General features: G+C 39.5%; 1 protein-coding gene across 1 annotated transcript; it reads left to right on the top strand.

Moving 5' to 3' along the window:
• The first annotated feature begins 313 nt into the window (after positions 1 to 313).
• Positions 314 to 10,835, top strand: CD86 (CD86 molecule). The gene is made up of 5 exons (XM_049824563.1): positions 314 to 378; positions 1,671 to 2,012; positions 6,080 to 6,391; positions 8,454 to 8,585; positions 9,384 to 10,835. Exons 1-5 carry the CDS (start codon positions 333 to 335, stop codon positions 9,401 to 9,403), a joined length of 852 nt encoding a protein of 283 aa, XP_049680520.1. The 5' UTR covers positions 314 to 332; the 3' UTR covers positions 9,404 to 10,835.
• The last annotated feature ends 881 nt before the right edge of the window (positions 10,836 to 11,716 follow it).

The following is an 11,716-nucleotide window of genomic DNA, read 5'->3' as shown; positions in this document are numbered from 1 at the left end:
TCTGTACCAGGTATTTTGGGTACTCGTCCTGTCCTTTGCACCCCAGGGACTCTGTGTTCCTCCCATGGCATACCCTGTCTGCAGTAATTTTGCACTACATCCCCTTCTTTGTAAACCAGAGATCTGTCATGGCATGCTTCTTGTTGCTAAAGGCTGTGAAGCACACAGAATTCCTTGCACCAGCCCATGGGAAAAGGTGAGATTAACGTTCTCAATAGTCTCTCTCTTGCTAAAACTTCTTGGCTTACCACTTCTTTGGGAGTACTGGAGAAGGTACTAGAGTGTTTTTGAACCTCTAACATATTTCATTCATTCTTCCTTCTTACAGAGTCATGGAGGTCTGCATATTCTTTCTTTATGCTATGATACTTCTCCCAGGTAAACGGCGAATTTTTAATTGTAAAAACTGTTTTGATTATTTGTGTCCTGCTATGTGATATTTTCTCATCCACTAAGAAGCTCATTCCTTAGTAGTAATTAGTCATTTCCATTTGCACAGTCAAGGTCATATAGCCTATGATGTGACATGTATTTAGATTGTGTGCAGGGACTTTATAAAATACATCGTAAGTACTTTCTCTCTTCAACTTTATATCTTTACATTACACTTATTTTATGTTGCTCTTAAATTTTCAGTTTAAATCTATCTTTAAAATATGTGTATATCACCCCTGTATATCAGAGAGCAGAGCAGTATTAAACTGAAAACGGACAGTTAGATACAGGACAACTGGAGTTTTAGGTAGCCATGGAGATCATTTTGCAGTCTGGTGCTCTGGAGGAGCAGTCAAAACTTTGTGCCGGGAGAGAGACTGCAAATCTTCTCATCCTTTTGAACAGAGCAGAAGTGTTGCTATCTTCTGGGACAGAGGACTGCATTTCTTATTCCAGGAAGAGATGGTCCTCCCAGCCCATCGCCGCCCGTAATAATGGCTACACGCACTGATGAAAGTGGGAGAAAAATCATCCCTTGTGGGGGTGCATGCTTTCTTTGCATGAAAGCATAATTGTGCTTATTGACTATTTCTGTTAACAGGATCAGCAACAGAATAGTTAAATTTGACATTTAATCTCTCATTAAACTCTAGATTAATTACAGAACAGTTAAATTTGACATTTAATTTGTCATTAAATTTTAGATTAATTCTTCAGTGAGACTGAAAGTGTTCACCTGTTTCTGACCTTCTGGTCATATATTCCCTAGACACCAACATTTACCACACAGTGTGCACTTTACATTTTCTTCACTGCATTGCTGTGTTATTTTATTAGGAGAATGAACTCAACTTTTTAAAAGAAATTGTGCAACCATCTCCTTTGTGGCAGAATCTCACTACACTCAGGATGCTACATACAAGAATGGTTTGGACCTTTTGCCTGCATATAAATCTTCTAAAATATAGTCGCTCACAAGCTCTGCGTGGTAGGCCTTCCTTGGAAAGTAAAATATAGGAAGAAAAATAAGAAACAGTTTTATGACCTGAACATCACAAGACTAAGTGAGTCAGTTTGAAGAACTATGTGTCCTGTCATACCTAGTGGGAGAATTTGTGTCTAAATGCTGGAGTTTTTATTGCTACTGTCATTAAGTGTTGCCTCTGTGAGTGCAAATACTTGGTGTTCTTTTGTAGCTGATGGAAATCTTAATTTCTTCTCCCTCTCTGTCTAAGGTATTGTTGCCAGTGTGCATCAGGTGAAGTCATTTCTCAATCACACTGCATATCTATCCTGCTATTTTCCAAACTCTCAGAAAACTGACATAAAGGATTTAAGAATTTTTTGGCAAAAAGATGATGGTGAAGTGGTACATGAAGTATACTATGGCCAAGAAAAACATGATAACCTTAGTCCTAAATATATAAATCGCACCAAGATGGATATGGACAAATGGACCTTGCAATTGTTAAATGCAGGAATTGTGGATGAAGGACAGTATACATGTATTATACAGCACAGAGATAAAGGATCGCCAAAGGTCATACACACATCTGAGTGCGTACTGCACATTATTGGTAAGTAATCTCTTCTATTTGTCATCTGGTCTGGGGTTTGGGTTTGGTTTGGGTTTTGGGGGCTTTTGGGTTTGGGTTTGTTTTGGGGGGTTTTGGGTTTTTTTTTTTGGTTGGGTGTTGTTTTTTTTTTTGGGGGGGGGGGGGTGTTCTGTCACTTTGTTCAGTCCAAAATTGCATGGTACTGTCCTCAAGCCACTGAAGATGCACCTGCACCAGAACAGTTTCTAAAGATGGATAAGAGCATTCTCAATAGAAAATCCTCAGTTCTGAATGAAAAGTACTCAGGTGGAAGCAATCAGTAGTAAAAAATGAGGCAATAATTTGCTCAATACTGCATCATTCCTGATTCTCACCCTATCATACTTTGTAGTGAAAACCATTCTGCCTTCTTCCTCTTCCCTCCTGCAAGTTTTATGGCTTTTAGGACTCTGGAAAATACACTTCTTTATTTGCATCTGATGCACTGCCTTCTATTAAAAGCAATAGTAGTTAGCATTGTTGGTGGTAAATTACAATTGAAATATAACAAGATTTCTGCAAACACCCAGCTATTTTATGATGATATAAATTACAGGGAAAATAAAGAAAAGAGCAGCTCATATGTGGAGGAGTGGAAATTCATATGCTCAGTTAGAGTAAGATTGAAAATATCTCTGAAGAAAAAAATGTAGGCAATGATGAGATTCAACCTGATTTCTTGCATGTTATCAGAGGAAAAGCCAGAAAATCTTTTAACAGCGGAATGGGGTTCCGTGAGGAAGCAATCTTTTCCTAATATTTTCTAGTATTTTTAGTAATTCCTAATATAATTTTCTAATGTTTTTCTATTTGAAGCTGTTCTGCTAGTAACCTTTGTCCATATGCCTGTGTTCTCTCTTCCACTATGATAGTGCTAGTCATTAATAATATCATCTAACTTCCACTGGTGTTCTCAGGCTTCAAAACTGCTTCAAAAAAGAATAGGCCATGTGTAACAGCAGCCAAAACCAGTACCAGGATGTCTGAGCCTGTTTAGCTTTGTGCTACCAGCAAGTGTTCCCTCAACTCACAGATAGAAAACCTAGATTGTTAATTTTGATTCTCCCAGAATTTACTCAACAAGTATTTTCAGCAAAGTTTTAGAACCCAGAAACTCATAATGTCCACTCAGTATCAACACCTCCAATTTTAGAAATGCTTAGCATCAACCATTCAGTTAATTAATTCAAGCAGTTAAATCAGTTATCAGCTTAGCCAACATCTGAGCAACATGTTCGAGAAGTCTCAGGCTTAGGCACTAAAACTCTCTCAGACCCTTTAAGATTTAACTTAGGAAGACTGTTTTAAACTATTTGCTGCTGTGTTCCTTCCAAATGACTCTCTGTTCAAGAAGCTCCCAAACGAAGGAGCAGTATAAAATCATATTTATAAAAAAAAACAAACCAAACTTAAAAAGAATTATAGGAAAAATACAAATGTTGAAATGTACTTATGCTTACCTACTGTTTCTTAATTAGAATCTCATGTCATACGTGGAGGGGCTTTTGTAGTATGGCATGCCACACTTAAAATGGACATAAGAAAGATTGAGTGCTGTACAAGAATGATGGGGCAGTCATACAAAGCTATCCAGATCACTTGGTGACCAAGCCAATTCAGAAATACTGAAGTACCTTCTAATACAGTTTACATGTGTTATTTATATGTATTACATTAGGAAAATATATAGATAGATATATGTATATTATTTGTATTGTGTACAGCCAGGATGATTTATATAAGAACAACAAACACAGATCATCCTCCAGAAAGAAGGGAAGGCTTCACAATGGAAAGCTTTGGCTCTTCAAACAGGCAAGGTAGGGACCATGGTGACAAGCAGCTTAACTGGAAATTCTGCTGCTATAGCATGGCTCTAGTGCTTCCTTTGGATGGGTCAATAAGGGAAGTAGGTGAGACTAGGGAAGCTATTTCAAAATATGCTATTCAAAGAGTTCGGAGTGAAACTGATGTCAGAATAGAGACTTAACAGTTTGTGTCCTCATTTTAAGGGGGATGTTGAAAAACTTAAAAGCATGAAGAAAAGCTCTACTAGAGTTGTCTGAAAGCTAGAAAAAATACAGTCCAACTGCAGACATTAAAAGATTGATCTGATTACCTTATAATGCAGAAGACTGAGAAGAGTCTTGTTTTCAGAGCATGGAAACCTGAAATACACATAAAATACTGGGTATTAAAAAAAAAAAAAAAAAAGGCTAATTAATTCAGTGAAGAAATAAAAACAGTCAGTGGCTAGAAGCAGGTGAGAAGTAAGGCACATTGCCCCTTTAGAAAATGGAACAAAACCAAGTAGGGTGATTAAGCCATTGAGAAAAATATTAAGGGCTTGGTGGATCTGCTGCCTCTTGAGGTATTTAAATCTAAGCCCATAGCCTTTTTGGAAGAAATGTTATCTTTAAATACAAAAGACTTCCTGAAACATGCTTTTCTGTTAGCAGTCCAAAGCTCACATATACATAACCCACACCCTGCATGAAACCAACATCACTTTTCAGTAAATTGAGGTTCCAGAAGCCATAATAACAGAAGTGCTTTGATCAGGGTCTATTCCACTATTTCCACATGTTTACTGTCAATAAGATCAAAACTCTTAAATCACTTAGATGATTTGGCAAGTCTCACAGCCATGGATTACATTCCTACCCTCGCTGTAAAATGCCAAGGAGAGAATAAATACTCCAGACCAGAAGCTGGAGTGAGCAGTCAGCTAAGCAAGTCAGATCTTGAGGAGAAAGAGGAAGCCTGAGCTCTCTTGAGGGACAACTTAACTAAATTTTGGGGTGTGAAAAAGGTGGGGCTTTTTCCATTTTGAATTCACAGCCATGGACTCTCTTGGGGATTTAAGTGACTAAGCTAAATCCTTCTCTCTGTGTGTTGGCATAGAGCAACTAAAAGCAACATCATGTTTCTTCATCCATATTAAGAATTCACCAGAGCAAGGATTAGAGCCTGGATCAAACACATTGACTGTGCGTGCAGAAGAGTTAGACCCTCTTAGGCCCATATTTTTCTAAGAATCCTTTTCCCCTCTCCAATGTTTCTCTATATTGTCTTTAGTCCTATTGGCACTAGAATAAGGAAGTATTTTCAATGAAGCCTTGAGTCTGGTTTTTGGGTTTTGTTGTTGGTTTGGTTTTTTTAACTTGCTGTATGTCAGCATGCAGTCAGTGTTATGTCTACATTCTCTCCTTCTTCTTTCCATTACAGTCTACTATTTCTACTATGACCTTTTAACCAAACAAATTCTGTTTGACACTATTTGGGAGACTACTTAAGAGAGAGCATTGGTTAAAAGTTTCCATTTATCATTAATATTTTATGTTTTAATAATTGTTCCCACTCCCATGTCACTAATTATGTCTTGCCTGGCAAACTAGACTTTTTAAAGCAACAGGTATGTTTTTCATTTACTGGGATGAGTATCCAATGACAAAGTAAAAGAGCTTGTACTGTAGACACTTTCACATAAAATGCCCAGCTAAGGAAGGTCTATTATCAAGATGAGTGAATTACTTTATATGCTGCCAAATGTTTACTCATAATACTGACAGACACCAAGGATATTTCTACCTATGACAGCACTGGACCTCCAACTTAACCCCTCTGAAGTCCCTCAGATGATTTCTTTTTCTATATTTCACAGTTAGAAGTTTGTGGTTTTCCCCTTACCTAATCAGGAAGTTGAGAGTAGACAGCACTGTGTCCCATTCCCTTTTTGTGCTTACACACTGGCCTGCAAGCAGGCCAGCTTTGATTATTCTGTGGTGTCAATGGATCTAAAGGAGGTGGGAGAGACAGAGGCCCAGTGTCTGGCTGATCAGACTTACGTCCTTGAAACTCCCTGAGGACAAGGAGTAGCAAGTCTACATGTACACCAAAAACATAACAAACTCTTTTTGAGACTCCCATTGTTTTCCTGGGAAAATTGTTTAGACTTGCTTCTGCCTGAAAATCTTAAATAATTGGCAGGAACTGTCACAAGATGTGGTATGTCTGACTCATGATGCTTTCTCTTTGGTCTATTTCAGCCAACTATAGTCAACCTGAGATAGCATGGCTGCACACTGGGGAACTAAAGTCCAACAAATACTTGAATCTCTCCTGTTCTTCCAGCGGAGGTTATCCAGAGCCCAAGCAGATGTCTTGGCTAATTTCACACGAAAACACAACACAGGGGCTTGTGCCTCACATGGACATCTCACAGGATGCTGTAACAAAGCTGTACAATGTTACTAGCAAGCTGAATATCACAGTTCCTACAAACACCCTCACTAATATTAGCTGCTTGCTTTTCCTTGGAGAGCAGCTGGGGAGCCTTATCTCAGTGCCACTAGGCATAGGTGAGTCTCCATTTGCCCATTCCAATTTTTGCATGGGTAGGAGCGGGGCACATTGCAGTAGGGCTGATCACAGATAGTAGCATAGTCAAGGCAGGGAATAAACCCTCAGTAGCAGTAGGAGTTGGTTACAAGGGTTGTACATTCTCCATCCTGTCACCAACAGCCATGGCCACCAAATTCCCTCTCCTTTCCATATGGGAAGTCTTATTACAGCAAGGAGAGGGCACAGAGAAGGAAGGCTACTGCTACACAATCCAGAACACAGCCCTGTTCACCCCCTCCCCAGATGCTGCTGCAGTAGCAACAGAGCAACCTGGATGTCTGGATTAGACAGCAACCAATCTCTGGAGGTGACACTTAGCTGTTAAGGGAGGTTGCCACTTCACAGAATCAGAGAACTGTTGAGGTTGGAAGAGGCACCTGGAGCTCATCTAGTTCAGCCACTCTGCTCAAAGCAGGGTCAGGAGGTAGCACAGGGCCTTATCCAGCTGAGTTTTAAGTATCTCCCAGGATAGAGGCTCCCCAACCTCTTTTAGCAAACTGTTGCAGTGTTTGACTGCCCTGACAGTAAAAAAGTTTTATCTGATGTTTAGGTGCTTGAGCTGCTATTAATCATTCCCTAGAGAGAAGCAGGCGGCTAAACAGAAGAGTCCCTTGGACCAGATTTGGCTCAGAAACTGCCAAATAGACTGTGCTGAGTTTACGAGTAAAGGCCATGAAACTTTGACTAGTCTTAGAAGCATTCCTGGTGGGTTTCGTAACATTTGACAGAATGAAGTGTGCATTCCAAAATGACTGTTGGGGGATTTTTTTTTCTGGGACTATATCTTTTTTCAGACACCTCTTGCAAGAATAAGCTGGGGCCCTGAGTTCCAGTAAGACTTTACTGCTGGATTATCTCAAGGTTCCACATGCCTGATCCTTTATTTAAAGTAAAGTTGTATTTTATTTATCTCCTGGGAGAGGAAAACATTCTTTGACATATTTGTTTGTAAGCCATGGTGCAAGCGCATCAAAATAAAGACAATTCCTACATGGCTTGCAGGTGTCTGCTTTAGACAATGTTGAAGATGGAGAGCTGTGCTTCAGCTGACAGGAACAGGGAGCCAAGAGGGAATGGTAATATTGCAGGAAAGCCTACCAGGGTAGTACAGGCATGCACCTTACTACTGCGGATGTAAAAGAAGCTTGCTACTCACTCTGGAAAGAAGTTCCACAGTGCAGTTTTATTCAGATAAATTTAGCTAAAGGGTTAAGTCATCAATTCTAGGTGTGGCAAACTGCCTCTGTTCTCCTTACATTCTAGGATTTTTAAATAATATTAAAATACAATACAGAAGTCTTCTGAGGTTTGCACAGCTCTACATGTTGCTCATGAGTGTTGATATGGCCATATTAGCTATAGTGCTGCATTCTCCTCTTCCCTATTGAATTCTTCTTCTCTCCTCCTTGGCTTTATGAAAGTAGCCCCCTGATAAGCAGTGATGGTGGGTATGAAACTAGGAACTCCACATAAACAAAAGCTTTGCTTGGCAATAACTGAGGCTCTGTCAGTTGCTAACCTTAGCACCAAAACCTCAAAAGCCCAATAACCAGAAACGGAGGGAAACTCCTTTGCGTTCCCTGCTACTTTCACATCCCTTGCAGCATTTTGTTAGGCTTTGACCATCATTTCCAACAGATACTAAGTAGTAACTTATCCCAGGTTATTCAAACTTGCACAGTAGCACAGAGTAGCATTAGCACAGTAGCTGCCTTGCAGGCTCTTGTATTAATCAAATTGCTGATCTCGCACGTGTTACCCAAACTTCAGAAAGAGTACTTTGCCTTACTGTTGTTGAAGTAGCTGTTAAGACTTGGTAGTTTCATTAGTTATTGGAAATGGAAATAAAGCAATGTGGATAGCGATTTATTGACACTATTAAAACACTGTAAAAGCAAAGGATGCTGAGGGTCTTTCCCTAAACTTCTAATTCACATAACTTTGGGATAGATGGTTTAAGCTAATTGTAACTGAATTAATTCTTTGCTGTGTGTATATCTCCTCTGTTTTCTTATTCAGAGATACAGGGGGAAGAAATGGAGCAAGTGAAGATAAATTTCTTTGGCCCACTTATAGCTGTGATTTTACTGATCACATTTCTCGTGGGTTTTGTGATACTGAAGAACAGAAATACCTTATCTACCAACCAGGGTAAGTTATTACTTCTCAGCTTCAGCTCTACTGTCCCTCAAGTCACAGGCTTTGCTCTTTGTAACCATCCCTTTACCTACATTCAAGCTGCTGACAGAAGGTTGTGTTTCATGCCAGACTTAAGCTAAACTCCTTGGACAATTTAGTTCCTGCAACATCTTAGTCCATCCGGCAGTAAGTCAAAACATCTTTCTCCTGTCTTGTCCTGAGATCCACTTCTCCCTCTTCTTTGTGCTCTTGTGAGACTGCCATGGCAACAGCTCACCACTTTTTCCTGCAGTTTCATCCTTTTTTCCTGGTTTATTGGTAGATTTGGCTCCTAAATCCATTGAACTGTATAAACCTTCCTTGTCCATCACCATTTATAAGAAAGGTGGAGCTGGGGGAGGGATGAGATGAGGCTTATGTCAAGTGCAAGTATCTTTGTCATGACAGAGCTGAAGGATCCAAGGCATTGCTCCACCACAGGCTGCCCAGCAGGGGACTGGAAGAATGATCTTGTACTAGGAACAGAATTCAGTCTTTGCGTTGCATTTCTCTATTTTGTTCCAACACTAGTCTCAGCAGTCCAGGGTTTATTCTGCACTGGAAGTATCCTCATGCTGACATCAGAGTCTATCCTTCCTTGCAGCAAAAGCAAAGAGCATTCCTCACAGTCAGTCCTGTTTCCTTACTCAGCCAAGTTCCTTACCCACCTCATTCTTTCTCCAAATCCTAAGATAACTGGACATTTACTATCAACTCTTTTTCAGCTCCTGTTTCTCATGTTTCTGTAAATGACATATTCATCTATTTTAGGTGTCAGTCTAGCAGTCTAGAAGCTATCCAGCTTGAAGCGGAGGCGATCAGCCAGACTGCTGACTGGGAAGCATCTCTGCACATAGCAAGGCCTGAGGTCCTGTGTTCCTAGATGCTCTGCCAGAACAAGAAATCCATCCCAGATATCCTACAGAACAACATGCAACATTTTTGTCTGATGGCCGAAATCCACTGTCCAGTGTTCTCTGCTTTTAGTTTTGCTCCAGAATGGTAGTAATTATGATGCTCTGCCTATCTACACGACTACCTCTTTGGTCTATCTTCATGATGCACCATGACATTGTAAAATCCTGAGAGTCAATGAAGAAAGCAGAGCTGCATGGGTTATAGAAGGGAATGTCTCAGAAATAGAAAGAGTTAGGCCACAATCTGTGAATCATAACCATCACTGGAAACATGATCAGAGGCAGGCTATTAATCATGAGCTATAAACACTTTTGGCAGAGCCAGTGTAGCTTTGTACCAGTTAACTTTCTTGTAAAGCTCCGCAGCAGAAAGAGGAACTTCAGGGCATGTCCCCACCTTCTGAGAAAAGTCATGCAATTCATGTCAGCATTTGAAACTAGAAATTACCTGAAGGAAAGACTTGCTTTAAATATAATTTCTGGTTATCTGGATTTTATGATATTAAGCTTGACCATCCAAGCGTAATATGCCCAGTTAGTACCTCCACACTTTGTTCCTCTGTATTCTGGCCAGATGCTGTACTAGTTGTTCAGGTGGATGCAGGGATAACAAATGAAAGCATGAGGTATCATTCATATGTGTATAAATCTAAATATACAAAATTAAGCTAAGCAGATAACAAAAAAAAATATTATATAAGTAGGTCATGTTGCAATTTGGTTGACTATGTTGTCCCTTTCTTAATCGTGCTTCAAACTTTGAAGCTAAAGCAATCTGTGCGCTATGGTATGCTCAGGTATAGGAAGTAGTTTTTACCTTTCAGAAAAGATTCTCCATTTCATTCAAAATATGCCAGTTCTCCAGTCTTGAATGATCTCTGCACTTTATATTCTTCAACAGCATTGACATCATTCAGGAGGAAGAATGCAGCAGAATTGAGACAAAATTCTTCTGAGGTCTTGATTGTGTTTGTAGGTCTAACGTTTTCAGCAAGAGCAGGGACATTAGCATCACATTCTCAAGATGAATTTCAGCTCAGAGTTGCAGTGTGGGGACATAAATTCTCTACATTTTCTGCTGGGTACAAATATTCTTTTCTGTTAAATAATGTTGTGAGTTGCTAGACTCCACTGCAATTTTTACTCTGTTTTCAAGTGTGTGAGAGAATGTGCATGTCCTTTTGAGTTAGCAAAACCATTTGGGAGTCAGTTCATTAAGCTATTACACTAACATTCCAAATATTTTCATTCAGATTAGTATCATTCAGATTTTGTTAAAAGTTTTATTTTTATGTAAAAGTTTATATTTGCTAGCAAACTTATTTAATGACTTATTAAAATATATGTCTTTTTCTGCGTTGGTGTTTTATTCTCCTGTCATTAAAGCAGTATATTGGGGAATACCCACATTTGGTGTTCTCAGGGAGGAAACACTCCCAGAATTATTTCTTGGAAGCAAATGAAGAAAAAAGGTATTGCTGCAATGACCAAGAGTGGCACAACTGAAGGTTTCATACATTCATTTATAGAGCTAGATATATGTGCACAACTCTGTGTATGCATACCTCCTTGATTTATTGACCTATACACCTCAAAAATAAGATTCACTTAGCAGAAAAAAAAAATCTGAGCACTTGGAAATTCAACAGTTTTTGCAACATGCCTTAGTACCTCTGACGGGGCTTTTCACTCCGATACACTGTCTACTGTCACCATCATCAGCTGTAACTAGTGGGAAAAGTCACATGGTGGGTTATGTTTATCTTTTGACAACTTCCATCCTTAATTTGTTCCTAATTACTGAAGTTGTTTGTTTTCACCCCTTGCCATCCCTCTACTTTTTAGGCTTCCAACCTCCTTCTATTACCTGATCAATTTCTCTACCTCCTCTTTTCTTGCTCTTAAAATCAACTCTAATTCCCTCCTGCAGCTAAAGACAGTTAAGGGGGAAAAAACAGGTGGGCTTCAGGGAAAATCTTAGTTTGTCTCCATCTGTTCAAATGCATTAATCCTCTGCTCTAGCAGGTGTAATGAGCACAGTAGCAAGGCACAAGAAAAATGCAGCTGATGTGCTGGCATTTCTGTCCTCAATACAAATACATTCACAAATACATTCAGATTTCCAGGCTATCTCCTCACCCACTTTGTAGTTTTTTCTTTGACAGCATGCTTTCAGTCATTTAGTGA

This window comes from Accipiter gentilis, chromosome 21 (assembly GCF_929443795.1).
Source record: "Accipiter gentilis chromosome 21, bAccGen1.1, whole genome shotgun sequence".
Classification (NCBI taxonomy): domain Eukaryota; kingdom Metazoa; phylum Chordata; class Aves; order Accipitriformes; family Accipitridae; genus Astur; species Astur gentilis.
Note: the sequence above shows the minus strand (reverse complement) of the source record. Positions and strands in the feature narration are given on the sequence as shown.